The sequence below is a fragment of the Thunnus albacares genome, chromosome 12 (genome assembly GCF_914725855.1).
Source record: "Thunnus albacares chromosome 12, fThuAlb1.1, whole genome shotgun sequence".
Classification (NCBI taxonomy): Eukaryota; Metazoa; Chordata; class Actinopteri; order Scombriformes; family Scombridae; genus Thunnus; species Thunnus albacares.
Window position 1 is genome coordinate 10,296,138 of NC_058117.1, and position 20,324 is coordinate 10,316,461.

A 20,324-nucleotide genomic window follows, 5' to 3' on the forward strand; every position below is an offset into this window, starting at 1 on the left:
TCTGTTGAGAGCAAATGAAAGCATGGCAGGAGTTGGCCACTGACCAAAGGTTTTGTCTTGCCTAATTCAGGCTTCTTTTTTTTTTTTTGCACTCTCAGTCAGCTGGCTCATAGATCCAGAGGTAAATTGATTTCAATGCTGCGTGAACCCTGTCACACAAAGGTATGTAGAATTTCATTTATTCAAATAGGATAATACAGTTGTTTCTACTGTTGAATGTCACTCATTCTTCTTTCTGTGAATATTTGAGTTTGTCCGCTCTTATATCACAACCATGTCGACTTCAATTTACTTTAATTCTTGTAAACTTATTTCATGTTTTGACAGTGAAAAATGGACAAAGAACTGCGCCTGACTCTGCTCCTGCTGCTGCTTCTCTGTCACAAAGGCAACACAGAGTCACAATACTCTTGTCCATACAGATGCCAGTGTTTCACTCCGGTCCAAGTACTGTGTGCTGATGAACGGATGACATCCTTACCCAGTAACATGTCCAAGCAGGTCAAGGACTTTATCATAATGACATCAGCCGTGGCGTACCTGTTCCCGCATACCTTAGAGGAGAGCCCCCAGCTCAACAAGCTTATCTTTTTAAACAATGCCCTGCGAAGCATTCACGCTCAGGCTTTTGAGCCTCTGACTGAGCTGCAGGAGCTGGAGATCAGTGGGAACCCCTGGCTGGAGCACTTATTTGTGGGGACATTTTCGAAGCAGGGAAACCTGACGAAACTGCTGCTCAACTACAACAGGTTTGAGACCGTGCTTCATGGCATGTTTGACTCCCTTAAAAATCTACAGACTCTGCAGATGAAGGGCAACATCCTATCAAATTTGCCCACATTTCTTTTCCTGAACCTGCACAATCTGCGCATCCTGGATTTGTCCCAAAATAAGCTTGAAGAGGTGAAAAGAGAGACTTTTTCTGGTCTGGTTAGACTGGAGATCCTGAAAATTAACAACAACCGCATAAGCAATATTTCATCAAACACATTCGACAACATTTCTCAGCTGATAGAGCTTAACTTGGAGGGGAACAAGATATCAGAACTTGCTGACAATATCTTCTCTGTGTTAACCAAACTGAGGGTGCTGAACCTCCGTGGAAACCGTCTTACAACCTTCAGTGATAAAGTGTTTGGATTCGAGGCTTCAAATTTAAAGGAGCTGAACCTGAAAGGCAACAGGCTGACACAGCTGTCCTCTCTAAGCAGTTTGACGTCTCTTACTGACCTTATCTTGTCCTCCAATGAGCTCACAAACCTTCCTGAGGACATTTTCACAAATGTTACAGCCCTGGAGAATCTGGACCTCTCTGAAAACCAGCTCACCTCGCTGCCAGAAATGATCTTCATTGATCTCCTTGGCATCAAGGCGATCCACCTCCAAAAGAACAACCTGAGCAAGCTGGACGCCAAACTGTTTGAGGACCAGATGCTCATTCAGCAGCTCTACCTGTCTGACAACCAGCTGGAGAGTCTCCCACTGGGCCTCTTGGACCCGTTTGTCCTCCAGAGCACAGTGAGACTGCACGGGAACCCCTGGAAATGTGACTGCCACTTGTGGTATCTGCATGACTGGGTGCTGAAAAACAGCCAAGACGTCGAGATGCTGGACAGGATGCTCTGCGAGAGCCCAGGCTTTCTGAGGAAACGGACAGTCATCTCCATTGACAAGGACCAGCTGGTGTGTCAGGTGTCTAAAGATGAGATGTCTGATCTCAGCAGCTGCAGCCTGCAAGTTTCCAGTGACACCATGACCATCAAGTGTAAAGTGGATAAATGTTCTCCACTGACTGTGAAAGTACAGTTTCAGGAGGATGATGGTAGTGTTGAGGAGCATATTTTGAAGAGTGAGTTGGCTGAACATTTTCAATGCAACAACGAGACAACGATTGAGAGTCCCATTGAGTAGATTTCCACTTTTATCTAAATTTATCAGAATTTATTCACGTGCATTTAGTCTTTCCTCATACTAAGAGTCGCATTATATGTTCTGACTGTCAGAGTCAATACTGTAAACAAACCTCTAACTCAGCAGCTGATAACCAGTAAACATGAATGCTGCTGAATGATAACAGGGGTGAATGAACCTTTTCTTGCAAGGTTCAAAGTTCAACTCACTACTTTTTAAGATCCTGTCAGCGCTAAAAGGAACTGTGAGTAACATGTTAATCATCTGCCAACATATGTTTAGACTGTAGTGTGTTTAATGCCCAGAAGACGCCTCTGGTTCTCCTCTTTATGTACACAGTAGACTAGACTGTCCACAGCCTTCTTGATAACAAGTAGGTCGCAGAGGACACTGAAGTATCATCAAGACAGTGCAGAATGCTTCTGACTATTTGAACACAGGCTATTTTGAAACCATCAATAAGTTTTGGAAAAGCAGTGCATGTTAAAAAATGTCAATAAATTCACTTTTACCATTTTGAAAAGACAGGATACATTGTCTTTCCTAAAAGCAAAAATATACATAATTCTTACATAATGTGATCACAAGGTTTTAGCTGGGAAACTTACCCTCTTTCATCTGAAGCTTTTTTAAAACTTTTTTTGTATTGAAGACAAATGCAAAAAAAGAAAATGTGTACAAAGCAATGAAAGGTTCACGAGTTTTTTTCATCTTAACATTTAACATAAACTTAACCACCCCATCACCCCTTCATCATCCATTTCTCCCACAGTGTTATCCAAAATGAATGTCAAATGAAGCAGGAGTCTGGACTAATGCAAAAAAGTAGGTAAACACACAAATGTCAGTACAGAAGGAGAGAAATGAAAAAACAGTTCCCATTAGAACTGTACATTGTAAAATACCTCATCTCTCAAATTTTCAAACTTAGATCTCATCAGATGAGATCATAATCTCTAAAACAGATTATGGGTTGCCAGTAGGATTATAATTTAGCTGCTGATCCTCCTGCAGGTGGCAGACCAAAGTTTGCAATTTCAGGTGACAGGGGTACATTTCTGTTGAGTACTGTTTTGAAGAATGACTCACAAAATCTTGCCAGCTTGGGGCAAGACCAGCACGTTCTGTATGTGTAAGAGAGTTCGACATAGAGTTTAGTAGCATTTGTCAAAGCTGTCAGCAACCTCAGGGTAAATTCTGGCCTTGCTTAAATGCACTGTGAAGGTCTGTGAAGACCATGCCTCGGACATGAAGATGAAGAGTTGACTGCTTCTAAGGCATCATCCCACCAAGCGTCAGAGAAAATCTTCCCCAATTCCTGCTCCTAATGTAATCTAATCTTCTGAGTTCCAGAGGTTTTATCTCTTGCAATCAGGTTACACAGATATGAAAAGTGGCCTTTTGCCAGGTCTAAAACATGGAGGAGATTGTCAATACAAGGGTGGAAGGGGAAAATTAGTGGTGTATTTATTTTTTAAGGTTTCTAACTTGAAAATACCTGAACAGATCAAGCTGCAGCGAGTTATAAAAGGTGCAAATTTCCAGTAAAGCTGCCAAATATACCATTTATATACAGATCATTGAATGTGCAAAGTCTTTTTCATCTAATTCAGAGGATGGGAAAAGATGATTATTACTAAGAGGAGTTGCAAGAATTATGAAGGTATTTAAAGCTTTTTTAAAAGTTGATCGAGACCAGGCAGTCATCATCCCCTGAGACTCCTCTGATCACCCCAATGCTCCTGAATACTGAGAGGGATGATAAAGAGCGAGAGACAAGAGCAGGGAGGAGGGAAGCCTCGACACAACAAGGCACACAGATGGCTACACCTTGAATGCAGCACTCTAACCCACGGTTAATAAGGGTCAAAGGCCAGAGGGTCGATTGGGTCCTCGGTCCGAGTTGAATGACATCACAGTTCACATGACAAAAAGTGGTGGCTGTCTTACTTCCAGAGTTTGGAGGGATGGCCTCAAGAGGAGGTAATCCTCACTTGACCAAAACTGTAGGGTAAACTGGACATTTAACATTTAACAGCTAATGAGCACCAAGACGTGGAAGTCGTTAAATGCATGTTTTTATTCAGTAAGAGCAGAAGGGTTCAAAGTTAATAACATATAAATTATGTAGAACAGCTAAAAGAGCAAATAGTATAGCAGTTTCCAAATTTCTAAATACACCCTGGTAGGGAAAACACCAACTGTAGAATTACAGATATGAAATGGAACTTCAAATTTGTTCTTAAACGTTTACTCTAATCAATAGTTTTATATTAACAATGGATCAAAATGACTGTGTATAATGTGAAAGGTGTCACTCTTAGTGACAAACCCTCAGAGAATTGTTAGCCAACTACATTTCTTCTCAGCTCTACTGAGCATTTTAGTCTCCATTATTAGCAAATTGTTTTGGCTCAGCCTCACCACTCTCATCAACTTTGTGTTTTCAACAAAAAAGCTGTCATAATGTTAGCAACTAGTTTGTGAACATAGTTTAGCATTTAGCAGCTATTTTTCTAGGAAGTTGGTAGATACTAAAACAGAGTTAAAAGGAGAGGAAATATTGGACTTCAAACCATCAGGTGGCCAAGAACTTGACTCCAAATGAAAGATAATGTTTCTTTGTATCTGCTGGATGTAAAAATAAGCAACTGTTTGCTAACCGGTTGGCCATATGAACTTTATAATATCAATGTTGTGTTTAGAACTTGTTGTCTCCAAATCAAAATGAATTAATGCAGGTTTAAGTTTAAGTTTTAAGGGGACTTTATGAGGAACTTTATTCATAATATTCTGTATCTTATCCATGTTTTTACAGCTGCACAGTTAAATCAAATGAAAATATGTTAGAGCTGTTTTATGCCAAATTTTGTACTCATTTAGCTAAACGTCAGCCCAGTATTTGGTACCTTTTTTTTTTTTTTTTTAGAAAATTGTCATTTCTACCAGTTTAAAGTTTAAACTAAAAGTTAACTAATGTTCTGTGGGTTTGAGCAAAGCCTGGTCACAGAACATGTATTTGTATAACTGAAATCACTGAAGGGTCCAACATAGTTTCAGAGGTTAACGGAGTTATCTTCAGCACTCAAATCACCTGTCAACATCCTTAACTGCCAATTACTCTCATTGCCTGGCAAACTTACAGCCGCAGGGTCTGAGTGCTGTCCTGAGAGGTGGGATGAAAAGCAGCTCTTAACCCCCTGGTCAGATCCCATCTCTCTGTCCCGCTTAGTGGGCAGTTAGCGCCGGACACCACGCTCCACACAGCAGCTCTTCAGACAGGAGAGGAAAGAAACAGAGGGGAGGACACATTATCTGGTGAGACGCACAATGTCCAAAACAACACAAAGCACTGGGGGGTTTCCCACAGAGTTTAGAGCGGCCAGTGAGGAGGGAGGTGGCGAGGGCAGGGCAGGGTCCTCAGGACAAAGAGCAGAGGTCATCTGAGACTCAGTGCTTGGGGCAAGAATTCAAGAGGAAGTTTTAATCTGAAAATGTTAACTAATTTCAGATCTAGTTGTCGTGTGGGTGTTCGCCACCAGTTTGATCATTCATAATGTTATATAGTATTAAAAACAAGGGGCAAAAAACATAAAAGTAAATGGAATATTTCTCTCTACTCTAATTATCATGCTCATTGTTTTTTTTCAGCATCACATAAATGAGTTCAGCCAGTCGTGAAATGATAACCAACACCAGTTGCTATTATGCAGACAGGTGTCTATTAGATCCTCTCTCTCAGCCTATGAGAGGGTGACACACATCCTCCATGATACGATGACCCAAACATTTCAAGAACACAAATAGGCCATTTTGCACGCTCAAAATGTGAGCCTTGCCTACAAACAAGAGTCAATATTTACCCCTCAGTGCACCCAGACCCCCGGGTGGAGGCTAAATTGGTGTTGCTGACCAAATTAAGAACAGCTGACCTGATGTGGGTGTTAAGTGGACGGGGAGATGTCACCAGAATGGTAATCTTTTAGCATACTGGTACATTGCCCTTTGTCTTATCCGTCCCTATTGGAGGATAACAAGAGGCTATAAGCTCCTTATCATCACATTACAATTATCGAGCATGAATCAGGAACTATGGCCCTCTGGACCCTGCTCTCATACAGCTATACTTGTTTTGTTCCCAGCTCCCCAGATGGAGAGGTTTTTATTATGCATGCATTCAGTCCTTCATTGTATATTACTAATCTTTCTAGTATCTAGAGTCACTGCATGACCAAGCAGTTAGCTGCTGCAAGACAATTGAAATACCTCCCACACTCCAACTTCCAGCAGCAGAAGTAATTTCTGAAGTGGTGTTTGTTTCACAATGGGGAGACATGCTTAAACTATCGGTAAGTGCATCTTACAAATTATGGTTTAGTACAGAATTTCATCGGTACCTTCATGTAAAAACCTTGCAGTGTCAGATCTTGCCTCCATGTATTGAGAGTAAATCTGTAAGTAGCCTGAATGCTAAAGTGTCAAAATTATAGTATTGCAGTTTTGCTGAGCAAAATAGCAATGATATGTATGCAGTTATAAATGTTAACAAGTTGTTAATAGATTTTGGTCCAGATGCACTGCAGCTTTTTTCCAGAGGGTAAGTGGTCAAACAGCCTGTTAAGGGTTCTTCCTGATCAATTCAAGATCCAGGTCAAGACCAAACTTTTTAAAGGATTGGTCATTTTCTATATTTTCTATATTTTTTTTTACTGTCAACAAACCTCATGTGCAGAACCAAACCAACAATGAACTCATACTACTTACAAGTATTGTGTGTCTATCCAAAGCCTGATATATCATATTCCTCTGTGCAGTAGACCTGTGTTGTTGTCCAAACTGTTGCACTGAGTGACATGTTCCTTTGCCCTGAAGATTACGGTCATGGTAGTTTGTTCAGAAATGCTTCCAAAAACAAATAACAGCAATCACGTTTTGAATCTCTGGAGGGTAGTTCCTTGGACAGCAGACGCCACTGTGCATGTGTGGGAACATGGCTCTCCGTTTACAGAGCTTCAATAGCTTGTTGTGCTACATATCACAACCTCTTGACTACTACATTTGAAATTTCTCAAGGAACTTGAGTACAAAGTCAAGAGGTTGTGATATGTAGCACAACAAGCTAGCAAAGCTCTGTAAACGGACACATATTCCTGTGCATGTGCTGTGGCCTCTGCCTTACACAGAACTACTCTCTGAGTAATTGCGGATTGCTGTTGCTGCTCTAGGAGCCATTTCTAAACCAACATGTCACCCAGTGCAATGGTGTGCCTCATTGGTGTGTTTTTAATAGTTTTTGGACGTCATTGGAGATCCACAGCACAAAGGAATGAGATGTATTAGTGTATGGATACACACACAATACTTGTAAGCAGGATGAGTTCATTGTTGGTTTGGCTCTGCACATGAGATTTTTTGATTTTTTTTAAGAGGTAAATAAGCATCATATTTTGGAAACACAGACAATACAAACAAGTATTGCACCTCTCAACTGATCAAACCATTTGTGACCAGGCCAACAGTTTAACCAGATATTCCAAATAATATCAACAGCATGTGGAGGTAAAACCAAATGTAATGTCAGAAATAGTCCTTCCTCGCACAAGAAAACTGTGTAAGTCAAGACAGTAAGTCAGAAACTGATGGACGTTTGAATAATAATTTGTTTGCCTTTATTGTCTCTTGCAAATAAGGTTTATTTAAAACCTGTGTGATCAACTGACTGCTCCAACTTCTTGCCCTAGTGGACCTTTCTTTAGCAATGTTCCTAGATCTCAACAATTAACGTGGTGAGTTATTAGTACCAATACAAAAATACAAAAATAAGACCCAAGTTGTAACAAACTGGAATAATCCCTTAAACTTCCCTTGATCTTCTCCAGGCTGTACATGTTCACTCATTTGATGCCTTACACACATGTTTTTTTTCAGTTTTGCAGGGTTGGCCAGACCAGAAAGTTACAGCTGTAATTGGAGCATCCGTATTATGGGATGCCTGACTTTGAAAGGACTCCTGCAGTGAAAGTGTATCTTTATGGCCCTCTTCATAAGCTTTCATGGGCATATGGCCAAGAACCGCATGAAGCCAGAGAAAACAAGACCCCCACCCCTGTCCCCGACATTCAATACAACATCTCCTTTGAAGATGCGATGACTCATGATGTATTACCAGTGTTACTTGGTTTTAATGCCACACCATCACCACTCTGAGTGGGTCCAAAGTGATAAATTTTGCACTACCAGTGTAATGGTGTCATGCTGATACTAAATCCAACCCCGGAAACTACACTTCCACCAGTATGTTGTTTGGTTTTTCCAAAACAACGAGCTAAATCAAAAAGGGAGGCAAAGGGACAAAGAGCATTGTTCATTCACCATTGATATCGAGTGCATAATCTATTCATTAGCCTTGATGTGAACCGCTGTGGACTACTTCGACCCCCATCAAGCACCATAACAACTCTAAAGAAGAATACTACGCCGATTCACCCACAGAGGCGGAGGAGGTGGAGGTTTCCGGTGTGTGTCAGAGGGAACCTGTCACTGTTGTCACTGTGTTTGTGAGAGGAGGCCATCAATCATGGAGCACAGCGAAGGGGCAGACCCTACCCAGCTTCATGTTTACCAATCTCTGCTTTACAAGGTTTGGGATAACTGGGCATCTTAACTGATTGGGGAGGGGCAGGGAGTGGGGATAACAAACCTTTGGACAAAAGATGGAGGAAGGGGGCCAACATCAGTAAACACTGCAAATTTCCTCAAGAATGGCCGTCATCTGTTGAAGCTGCTCCATCCAAACCCACTCCAGGTTCTTCATCATATATAGGTACTGATAGAGGCAACCTGTCAGCACTTCACAGATCCTCTTATCTGAAGAGCACAGCCTGGCCTAAAGAGTTCTCCAAAGCCTTTAAAACCAGGACCTTTGGGAGCAGCCAACAATAAGCCTTCTTTCGCACGGTGAAAGTGACAGCACGGTCCTCTCTCCCCCCTCCTCCCAGCTATTAAACCTCTTCCTGGATAAACAAGGGGAAGGCTCTTTATGAAGATGAAGAGGGTCACAAAGAGAGGAGCCATTGAGCCACTGAGGGGCCCGTCTTTGTTTTTGTGTTTCGGAGGGTCTTCTCAAAGGATGCTCTGATAGGAGGGGGAGCACTATTTTGTCTTTTAGTCCTCCTTAGTGCCAGTCTTCCCTCAGCTGTGCCAAAACAGAGATGTAAACTTAATCGACTGTATCATTTGCACAAAGTGAGGAGTTCTAATGACTTCTGGAGTGACAGAGAGATGAGTACAATGACTTGAATTTCTATGTTGAAAGCCAGAATTAAAAACCATTTTAGCATTTGCTCCTTGATAGATTTGCCACATAAAAACACTATATAGTGCAGAATAATGTGCACCTGTTACTCTGTTCTTCAAAGAAACTTAGAAACATATTGATTACTGCTTTTTCTATCATTATCTAATCCTTTAAATTCCATGAATTTTAAATTAGGAACAAATGGTCATGGATTGTGTGAGTCTGTTTGGCTCCGGAGGTGCCACTGTTTGATGCTGTCAAAGGGAGGCCCTGTCTTCTGGTGATGGACTGCCAGGTCTGTTGATGGGTTGCCAGATATAGGGCAACATGCTGTTGAAGCTGCGTTGTCTCAGCAGTGTGAATGAGGGGCACCTGTGACCTCCGGTCACGCTCCGCTTGTGGCCTGCTGTGTGAGCACCACGCTCAGGACACACGCTGGGGCCGTCAGCTCGTCAACTGTCCACTAAATGGACAACGATATGACTGCACTCACGGGGCTGCTGCTGCTGATAAAAGCGAGGATTCAAATAATTTTTAATCTGATTTACAGTCTGCTGTGTAAAAAATTGGGATAAAACTCTCTTCAAGGAGCAGTTATTGCAGGGAAAATACCTTAAGAAGTAACAACATGTTTGTTTCAAACAGCACTTCATCCCTGAGTAATACCAGTGTCTTATTCAGTCTAGTCTTCATTTAGCCCTGTCAGTTGGTTCACAATCATGCCATATCTATTTCAACACGATTTCCCATCTGGCAGGACGGGAGGCAGGCCTGCACGTGTCGACAGACCAGCCCCGCCCTCCTCACTGGGCTGGCAGCATGCCTTTTGGGCCCAACACAACCTCTCAGGTTCCTTACCTCATTAAGGGGGTATTTATTTCCAGCTAGAAAACAGATTTCCTGTGTACTGCAAAAGGGATGATCAGGTGTGAACAAGACACACACGAGGGGGGCTATGTTTAAATGGCTGCTGTACAAGAGATGTTAGTTACTGGACAGGTTCACCTGTCTCTAAATGAATGAACACCAGCATGACTACCTGATGGATGAAACTTTTGAGGCAGAGAAATGACAAATAGTGTAGTAAACATCATAGAAACATTTTATTAATCTCAAAAAATACAGTGCTTTTCAAGAGCTTTTCAAGGAATTTGTTGACTGCATGAGGCAAACAAATTGTGCCATATCAAAAACAGACAAAATCACAGCAAGCATCGAGTCCATAGACATCTCCCACAGTCCGTATAACAAAAACACAAATGTGTGTAAACATCACTCTCTCAAAAACATTTACAAAATGTACAAAAATATGTATCATTGTGTGATAGTCCTTTTTTCACCCAAAATCAGGTTGAGCTGAGCTCCTACCACGGTCTCCACACAGAGTCTGAGGTGGCGGGTGGTGCAACAGGTGACATGTGATGACTGTTTTGTGCACTCAGAGGTGTGAGAGCTGCACTGGGAACAAGAAAGGCAAACTGTCCATCCGGTGTTGGCACAACCTGGAAGCCACCATACAGCTTCATCGCTTCTGGGGGGGCTTGCATCAGTGAGCCACTTTTGCAAGGCATCTGTGGGGCAGAAGAAGCAGGAATCTGTGTCCCAGTTTGTCCGAGTCCCAGTGGGCCTGGATGAGGTGTGTAGAAGTTCACAGCATTGATCTGGGTCACGCAGGCCGCCAGGTGGCTGAGGAGGCGAGTCCTCACCTCTGTGTTCACACCTTCACAAGTGGACAGGAAACGGGTGACCTCTCCTACACACTCACTGAAGCCGGCTCTGTATTTACCCAAGACGGACGGGTCTGTGTTCACAGCAGCTGTAGAGGAAAATACAAATACACATAAATACACAGATAAATAGATAGATAGATAGATAGATAGATAGATAGATAGATAGATAGATAGATAGATAGATTGATTGATTGATTGATAGACAGATATAAAGATAGGTAGATAGATTCTATACTGAAAAAGAATATTAAAAGATGAGGATATTAAGAATATAAGAAATATTATTGAATATTTAACAAATTGGTTAATTTAAATAATATTCATTTGCCAGCTGAGTCTTGTGAAATCTTTTTCTTAAGAGTAAACACGTCAGCTGTGGGTCGGCAATAAATCTTGGGAGACCGTGGGAACATATTTACCATCTAAAGTTAGACATCCAAGAATTACTGCGCACACATCAACATGATGAATCCAGAAATGGTGTTCACATACCGGTCATCTGAAGACGCTGCAGGTTCCTGAGGTGCTTCACAGTCATCTCAAGGATGTCCGCCTTCTCCAGTTTGGAGTGTCTGGAGCTCTAAATATGACAAGAGTCATTTTAGATTTTTTTTTCAGTATTTTTTCCTAAATACAAGATGTACGTAATATATCAAGTATAAAAAAAGGTTAGTATCTGTGCATCTCCTTACATCTTTCTTGAGTGCGTCCAGGATCAGGGTCTTCAGCTGGCTCAGACTCTCATTGATCCGCGCACGTCTCCGCTTTTCCATGATTGGTTTAGACGACTTAAAATAGAAAAAAAATGTTTTATTTTTATGTTTTACTCTATTTTTAACGTTAAACAAACAGTTGCTAAACAATATAAGAAAACCAAAGGCTCAGGTACCTTTCTGCTCTCTGTCTGGGTCCGGGGTTTTTCGGGTGTGGAGTCGCCACTTGCCGGAGTGGCAGCCACAGCGGATGGAGATGTTCTTTCTAAAGTTCCGGCTGGCATCTTCAGATTTACAATTTCCAAGAGTGAAACAGTAAAATAATAACAATAAATGGCAGAAATGCTGCAGATCAGTAAATGAAAAAAGTCCCGCCTTCTCCTGACAAACCACAGCAGCAGTTTGCTGATAACAAATGTCCGAAGTGACTTCTGTCTTCACGCCAAGATGACATCCAGTCCTGTTTCCAGCTCCTCAGGTTTTATTTATAGAGGCCGAGCCTGCACGCGAGCGGCTCGTGTGCGAGTTCCCTGGGTTCCATCAGTCTGCCCAATGGGCGCGCGGGACACGGCGCACGGGAGGCGGTGGGCTCGTGCTACAAGGCGCTCCCATTGGCTACCTGTCGGGATGCAGAAAGTCTGTGTCACAAAGAGAAGTTACTCCGAGTTTAAATATTAGTAGAAGCGGTTCTGCTCAGGTGTGAGTTCACTCAGGTCAGATAATTGATTAATTACTGCAGTGAATGTGCAGCGTGTATTGGATTATTGGAATATTTAATGTAAAAGTTTTGTTTTGTTATGTTTTATTTATACCTCTCAGCAGTTGTGTATCCAGTAAATAAATGTATTATTTATTCTTTTAAAAATGCTTGACTTCTTTTTATCATTTCAGATGGAATTGATTGTTTGATTTCATGTCAGACATCACTTTGGGCTCTTACACCCTGTGATGCAGGCATATCTCATTATTTTATTGGGTAAATTATTAATACAAAAAGTTAAGCAATTGATAAATTTCTTGATTGTTGGACATTGTCTCTGTGCAATAAACTGGGAAATGATGAATATAATTATTTTACCCCAGTTGTAATCAGTAATGCAAACAGACATTTTACAGCACTTGCAGATGTTTCACAGATTAATTCTTCATCCCGGTGTAGAAGAAGCGAGACAGACCAGACAAGGTTGTTGTTCTCAAAAACAAACCATCACAAAAAGAGTTGTTTTTTTTTTTATTTTTGCATGTCATCATTTGACATTTTTTTACTTTAAACAAAACAGATGTAGATATTGTGACAGAAAAGAAAGAAGCTGTTCAGATGTTCTTTTAGTGGCTTTCACTTGACAAAACTGACAGGATTGTGACTTTCAGAGCTGATAAAGTTAGAGCTGTCTGTCTAAAAGGTAAAACTGATGGGTGTTAATTAACACTCACATCATTTGAATTTTTACAGCCTCATAGTTCAGTTAAATTGAAAATTGTGCTGCGTCATCTGCAGCATATTGATTTTCCCCTCCATCATGTTGAGATCGAATATTTTAAGTTGTTTAGAGAAATTAGTTCAGTGTGTATCCAGAGTGTTTCTCTCAGTGGGTCTCTCTTTTGCACACACACACACACACACACACACACACACACACACACACACACACACACACACACACTGCATTTTGAAGGGGTCGATGAGTGCTTCAGAGTTTCGGTGCAGACCTCATCCTCTGACACACTCCAGGCCTGATGTCCAGTGAAGAAGAAAATCTCTGACACACTCAGCTGTCCACTCACTGCCGTGAACTCTGACATCTCCTGTCTGTTATCAGAGAACTGAGAGCAGAAAACAAAGCTGAAGAGTTACTTCAAACCCTGTGAAGTTCAATAATAATAACATGAATTTAAAGCATTCATCTCCAAAATGTTTTGGGTGACTATCTGTCAATTTGTTTTCTTTCATTTGTCTACCAATGACTAAATCGATTCATGTCCTTTGTAAAAACTGTTTAAATGTTTTATAACAATATATAATAATAACAAACTCTAAACAAAGACACATCTACAGTGCAAATTCTGTGGAAAAGAGTTCAGCATATGGATCTTATATATAATATAATGTATGTATCTGATATAAAACGGATATTTAGTTTTGTCTTCAGGAAACTGTGGCAGTATTTCAACCCTGATTTTATCATTTTTATAGCTATTTTTCTTTTTTTCTTACTGTTTACAAACAGTCCTCCAATTCATCCAAGAGACACAGTATATAAGTTGTTTTTTATTGTAATATCACTCTAAATATTACCAAAAAGTTTCATTATGCACATGAGATTGTAATACAGAGTCAACTACATGTGAGTCACAAGTGCTACACAACAACATAAGATTATTTCATGATGGAAATTAATGGAAAGTGTAGAAAATCTTCTATAAACATAATAAAGAACACAAGAGTTAGAAAGTCAAGTCAAGTCAAGTCAAATTTATTTATATAGCACATTTCTTACGGCAAGTGTAAACTCAATGTGCTTAAAAACAAATAAAGATCATACATAACGAATATATTACATTAACATTACATAAAACAAATAAGATAAAACACGAAGAAAAGCACAAAAGTCATTTTTTATTTTCAAGTAGATTCATCTTATTTTACTGCTCGTGTTTGCTTAATTAAATTAAAAAAAGTTTTCTTTTCCAAGAACAATACATTTGTTGAGATAGAATAAAACAGAATAAAACCTCTCTGCCTCTCTATGTTACAGTAAGGCTGCTTTTCTCTCACTCTGTGGAATCTTTCAAATCTTTTTGGCCCTGATTTTATACATAATAAAGTTTATGTTTATGTTAAACTTTATTATTAATTGTATTTTCTCTTCCGGCTTCCTAATTTTAAAATAATTTCATTTAGTTGTAAAGCTCATTTTATTGCTTTTCATATAAAGTATAAAGTGCACTAAAGTAAAGTGATTCTGATGTTAATTATTAGTCGTCATAGGAGTAGTGTGACAATTAAATGTCATACAATGAAATATTAAAACTTTTTCAGAAAATACAAGAAACCTCTTCTAGTCCCACTAATAACCATGTTCAACATCAGTGCATTGAACCAGTCAAATCCCAGCATCAGGGCATATTATGCTGCTGTAACACAGCTTCATTGATATATTTATTGACAGACTCTGTCTGGTTTATCTTCAGACTTCTCTATCCTCCCCGATAGACTTCAAACACTCTCTGTAAAGCTCCTAAACCCTCAGAGGTGAAATGACCCCAAAAGCCAGGTCAGTGTTTGCATCCTCCCTGTTTGATCAGGACAACTTCAAGCACCACTGGCTTCTTGACCCAAGTCTATATTAAGTTAAGTCAAATTCAATCAAGCCAAAATGAGTTTGACCAGTTATGTAACTAATTGTGGCATCAGTCAGAGTGAGAAATAAGATATTTTCTTCAGTGTGATCGTAAAGGGGTTTCATGTTGTGATATGATGACTGTGATGCTTTCATTGGTAATAACCAATAAAGACATTCCTATACAAGACAAAAAAAGCTTTTTAAATTTTACCAAGTAAAGATTTGAGCACGTAAGAGGAGCTAGAATTAGTTTTTGTGTTCATGTTGAACACACATTAAAAATGAAAACCTTCTCTGTTTCCCACTAATGCACTTAACTCATATACAGTCAGCACCACAGACTGTTCAATCACTCGCCTGGGATCACATTAAGTGCTCAGTTAATCTTCTAACTGGATGTTTTAAGAAGATGCTACTTTAAGATAACCCGAGGTCCCGCTCACAGCAGATGAGGGGGCCATGCAACAATAAATTACGTCCTATCAGTTCTGTTTTCAGTGATCCTGCTGCTCTGCCACAAACAACCCTTTATTGTGCGGGTGGTGATCTACACATGAGCTTTACAGCACAATCCTGATCTGTATCAGTGTGGGAACCCTGGGATGGGAGGCACCAGCGGAGGAAGGGTTAGAAAGCTATCAAGGTCCAACATGTGACTGATAGTTGAGGGAAACGGGGGCTGGAAGACATAAATTATTGTGGATGAGAAGAGCTTATACTTCAGTTCATGTGGTGGAGACAAATGAGAAATTTTGAGGTAGAATTAACAAAAAAATAAAGGAAGTCTGGATAAATCTCTTGGCAGTGAGAACACTTGCCAGTCGCTACTCTTTTCCATCTTCACCTGGTCTGAAAGCTGCAGGCCCTGCTTTCTCCTCCACCCCAGTCTCCACCAATGTGGGCAGTGAAATGGCCATCCTCATCATCAAATACTGCGAAGGTTCCCTTTCAACTGCTGGTATGAAAACATCTCAGGCCAGGAGGGGAGGGCACAGACAGAGGGGATCACTTAAACATCTCATCCAGCGCTCCACTCGCTCTCCGTCCCCCCCTTCTCCCTTTGAATTCCCCCTTAAAGAGGGAAGGGGGGCCCTCCCATAGCAACTCCCAGCCCCCGGCTCTGCCCGCCTTTTGTCCCCCTCCCCAACAGCAGTTTCTGCTCCAGAAGCCTTAGACAAGGCCTCCATTAATTGCGGGCCTGTGTGGAATACACGTGGGACAATGGGCCCAACAGAGTGTCCGGCCCCCAGACAAGGCTGGAAACAAGTGGTACAGGAATCCGGCAGAATAGAATCGTCCTGGCTGATGTCACTGAATACATTTACCTACCTCAGAGCGCATTCACTCCACGCTTTGTTTTATTTGGACAAAAAAAAGAAGGGGTAGGGGGAGGTAGCGGTATCAATGGAGAAGAGGAGCTGGAGGGGGGGCTCAAGGATGGGAAATAACTGGTTGTCATGGTGACGCGCTGAATCAAAAATATGGTCGAATTTAGTGGAGGCAGAGATGTAAAAAGGGTAGAGGGCATTAGATTAAACCCTGCATGAGATAAGAGAAGGCTGAAAACAGAGGTTTAGTTTTTTTGGTTTATTCAGCCCTGTTTATACGGCAATAAAGAGCGGATAAAGAAGCGGGAGATTAGGAGAATCATCTAGGCTCATGTTTGTCAACAACAACCTGAGCAGTTTCAAGTCAGCTTATTCCAAGTCAGTACACCGGCCTCGGAGGGGATGCTTAGCTATGGCAAGTGAGGCTGCGGAGGAAAAGGGGACCATAGCAACTGGTATTTCTCCGCTCCTAGCAGCATAACAACCTGCCATCTGTCACCTAACGTGGGCTCTTTCTTAAAAAGCCAGCATTTAGATCTTCAACTTGGAGGCAAAGGCAATGAGACTGAAGTCTTATTGAACTCTGGGTCTCCCTCTTTGAAAAGGGAGCCCAGTCATCGCCTTATCCCTCATCAAATTGAAAAACGCTTTTAGAGATTCTAAGAGAGGCCTCACATTTAATTTTTAAAACCCAGACATGAAAGTGTTCCTAAAGCACATTCAGCAGTGGAAACTCTTTAAAGGACTAGTTAGCATGTAGATTATATGCATTTCAGTGCATTGTCAAAGTATCTAAGTGTATTTACATGTTAATATGTTCAGGGATACTATCGTCTTGAAAAGGTGTTGGGGGAGGTTGGTTAACTGTGTATTTTCTCTCTTTGCACCATGGGAATGTGATTTCTTTGTGCCATCAAGGTTCAAACACATTCCTGTAAGGCCATGGATATTATGAGCATTGATTCCCTGCAGCAAAACAACCTATGAACCTGTTGATTCTGGCTATAAATGCAGGCTGTTGTCCATAAATACACTGTATAAAGTTAAAGTTCAAAGTTAAAGCTGTTTCTTTCTGATGAATTAAGATCATAGAATCGGTTCTTTTATATCAACGTCAAGCCAAAAGAGGCCTGCGGATGCACCACCATGTGGTGCTTATCCTTATTCAAGCTTAGTCCATATCCATGAGTGTGTTTGCGTTGGGATTTATGAATGTGAAGATGGCCCATTCTTGCCACTCAAGATGACTCACAAGACCGGCGTTTTGGCCACTTACGCTGTGAAAGCAGCCTGGGGGATGCCCTTTCAGCACTTGAGGACCTCTGGCTGAGTCCCCTTCACATGGGAGATCAGCCTCACTTGGGAAAAAGTCCCTGCTCTTTACGGGGAGCTGTCCAGAGGGATGGCGTGCTCCTTGTCCCAGGGCCTCTCTTCTTCACCTGCCGGCTTAGTGCTCATCACTTATGCACATAATCCCTGGTTAGTGCATGTGATCCACCAGCCCGGGCCCAAGCCCCTGGCCCCGAGCCTCCCCTACTCACATGCTTGCTGGGTGGCTCCTGGGTGGCCATGGCAACTCTCATCTTCTCATGACAGTTAGACTTCAGTCATGGCTCTAAGTCCCTCTTCAGTCTCTGTGCGTCTTTTTCTGTCCGCTGCTTTCTGTCTCCTAAAGCCCTCCTCTGTTTGTGCATTTCTCTATCTATGGCTTTCTGTGTCTCCTTTCTCCCAGTGTGGCTGTTCCCATGCTTTAGCCCAGCTGAGCCTGAGAAACCGGCTATAACTCGGCAACAGTGCGGCAACTTTAGGGGCCACAAAAGTGAATCGGTGATATTCTTATCCCAAATTTAAAGACTGGATCTACCATCACTGTAGATTGTTGACCAAATGAAGGCCTGACCTCATTTTTATTGTGAGTCTGATCTGTAAACTGAGATTGTAAGATACACTTGTGAACTTCTTTTCAGCCTGGTCGCTGCAGGCCTCTGAGTGCAGATCATCTTACCCCAACGCAACCCTGCAACCTCAACCATTAGTTTGTTTAAAGTGCTGGATATCGCACAGGCCCTCGGGGAGAGCGAGAGAGGCAGCCCAGCGATGTTGTGTGGCCCCACACTAACAAGTGTCACAGTGATCCGAACTGGTCCTCCCCCTGTGTGAATGCCATGTGAGAGGCGGCTCCATCCATGCCCCTGCCACCTCCGCACAAGGCCCTCCATTGACTTCTAACCTGTTGAGGGACCACAGGAGACAAAGAGCCTCGGGGCGGGGCCCGTCCCTCCGACAAGCCTGTGAACAAACGTTAACACGGCTGCAACTGTCCACCCCCTGAATCACTGAATTTATTGACCAACCACAGAGCCCATTCAGGCCCGGAGGCACTGATAAAGGAAGGGGACAGGGACGCCACGAAGGCCCAGGGAAGGAGCCCATGCTTAGGGGACAGGAGGGAGGAGAAGGGCTTTGTGACCGTCTGGTGGGTCACAGACCTTTTACCAGACGTGGGTGCCTTTGTGTCATCTGTAAAATGAAGTGAACCGTAAGTGAGCATCAGGTTGGCCTTGTGTCCTGACTATTAATCAAGACGAGGGCCTTATGAGCGTCCAACAACCTTTAGAGAAGCTGCAGCAGATCGGCGTCTGCCTGCAGACTACAAATATACAAAAGCATGTGTGTGTGTTTTTCTATAGTTACTGTGTATGTGTTACCTTGAAAAAGTGCCTGAAATAACAAGTCTGATGCAGAAAAGTGTGCTACAGTGGCTGCCACTCTACAAAATAGTCTGAGCAGGCCTGATTGCTCTGTGGGAACCATTGTAAGTAAAGAAACAGTAAACAAAGACTGTGTGGATAGTCCCAAATCTTGAAAGTACACAACTCAAACAAAAAACGTATGGGCAAAAGAGAAAGGAGATGAAGTCCAAAATGTTTGAAATAGCACACGTCTGAGCACAAGCTTGAGAAAATCTTTTTCACCAAGTAGCTAGCTGTGAGGAAGAAAGGCTGTGTGTTTTAGCTTCTTTATGTCTTTCCACCAGTCTCCATCTGTTGCTCCGCCGATACAAAAGGAATACAGCAGAGTGTACACAAAAACCCATATTGCTTTGTGGAGAGGCAACACTATCCACGAAACTACATCGCAAACACAGATCGAAAGCAAGACATCTTGGCTCTGTACACATCAGTGTTTACTGAAAAGATGATCCGTGCAAGTTGGAGACACACATGAATTCATGATGCCTCCTCATCCTCATCATGAATATTCCCAAAAAGGCTCTTCCCTGATCTGTGGGAGATTCTTTTCTTTTGGTACAACCAAGGACCCCCTATCCCTCATTCACAGTCCCCCCTAAATCCACCCATTCACTGCCTATAGGCCCTGATCTCCACATGAAATGATACCCCTCTTTCTCCTCCACTCTCGCGCCTTTAAGCGCCCATATGCCAGGCAGCGAGGAGGCTGGGAAAGCCCATAATTGATCAGTAAGTCTTGGCTGAAAAAGTGTGACCAAGGTCAGCCCCCCACGAAGCACGCAAGAGTGGTTTAATATACAGATTTATTAGGAAATGTAATGGGAGTTCTGCAGAGCAAACAACAGAGATATTTGTTGACACATACTGAAACATTTTTATCACTTTGAAGAAATAAGAAAATAAAAAGAAATGCTGTATTACAACTTTCAAGAACACATTCCCTTGAAAAAAGCTGCTCTTTTTTATTGTAATAAAGGGGAAATTTTGGTGATTAATTTACATATTTTCACATTTATTTCATTTTGCAACTAGAAAAATATACATAAAACAGCTGTAAACAAAGTTACATAAAAAATATTATATATAAAAATCATATGTTAAAATCAACTGTTATAAAATTATCACAGCAGCAAGTGTCTCACTGATTTGTTTCGATTATTGTAATTGCTTTAATCGATTAATTCAAACATGATCAGTTATGTACAGTACCTTAGTGATTTTAACTGATGCAATTAGTGTTACTTATTA

At 41.6% G+C, this 20,324-nt stretch overlaps 2 protein-coding genes across 2 annotated transcripts; one reads left to right on the forward strand and one right to left on the reverse strand.

Moving 5' to 3' along the window:
* The first annotated feature begins 255 nt into the window (after positions 1–255).
* Positions 256–2,379, forward strand: zgc:153913 (carboxypeptidase N subunit 2). The gene has a single exon (XM_044368259.1). It carries the CDS (start codon positions 334–336, stop codon positions 1,909–1,911), a length of 1,578 nt encoding a protein of 525 aa, XP_044224194.1. The 5' UTR covers positions 256–333; the 3' UTR covers positions 1,912–2,379.
* A 7,910-nt stretch (positions 2,380–10,289) lies between these two features.
* LOC122993915 (transcription factor HES-1-like) lies at positions 10,290–12,429 on the reverse strand. The gene is made up of 4 exons (XM_044368368.1): positions 11,828–12,429; positions 11,631–11,726; positions 11,431–11,518; positions 10,290–11,024 (listed from the first exon to the last, which is right to left on the reverse strand). Exons 1-4 carry the CDS (start codon positions 11,933–11,935, stop codon positions 10,573–10,575), a joined length of 744 nt encoding a protein of 247 aa, XP_044224303.1. The 5' UTR covers positions 11,936–12,429; the 3' UTR covers positions 10,290–10,572.
* Positions 12,430–20,324: the final 7,895 nt, after the last annotated feature.

Bases quoted from the DNA above. Each gene is read 5' to 3' on its own strand.
- zgc:153913 (XM_044368259.1), top strand. From the start codon at position 334: ATGGACAAAGAACTGCGCCTGACTCTGCTCCTGCTGCTGCTTCTCTGT.
- LOC122993915 (XM_044368368.1), bottom strand. From the start codon at position 11,935: ATGCCAGCCGGAACTTTAGAAAGAACATCTCCATCCGCTGTGGCTGCC. The intron at 11,519-11,630 runs GTAAGGAGATGC...TGTCATATTTAG, and splicing joins TGGACGCACTCAAGAAAGAT to AGCTCCAGACACTCCAAACT. The intron at 11,025-11,430 runs GTATGTGAACAC...TTTCCTCTACAG, and splicing joins GCAGCGTCTTCAGATGACCG to CTGCTGTGAACACAGACCCG.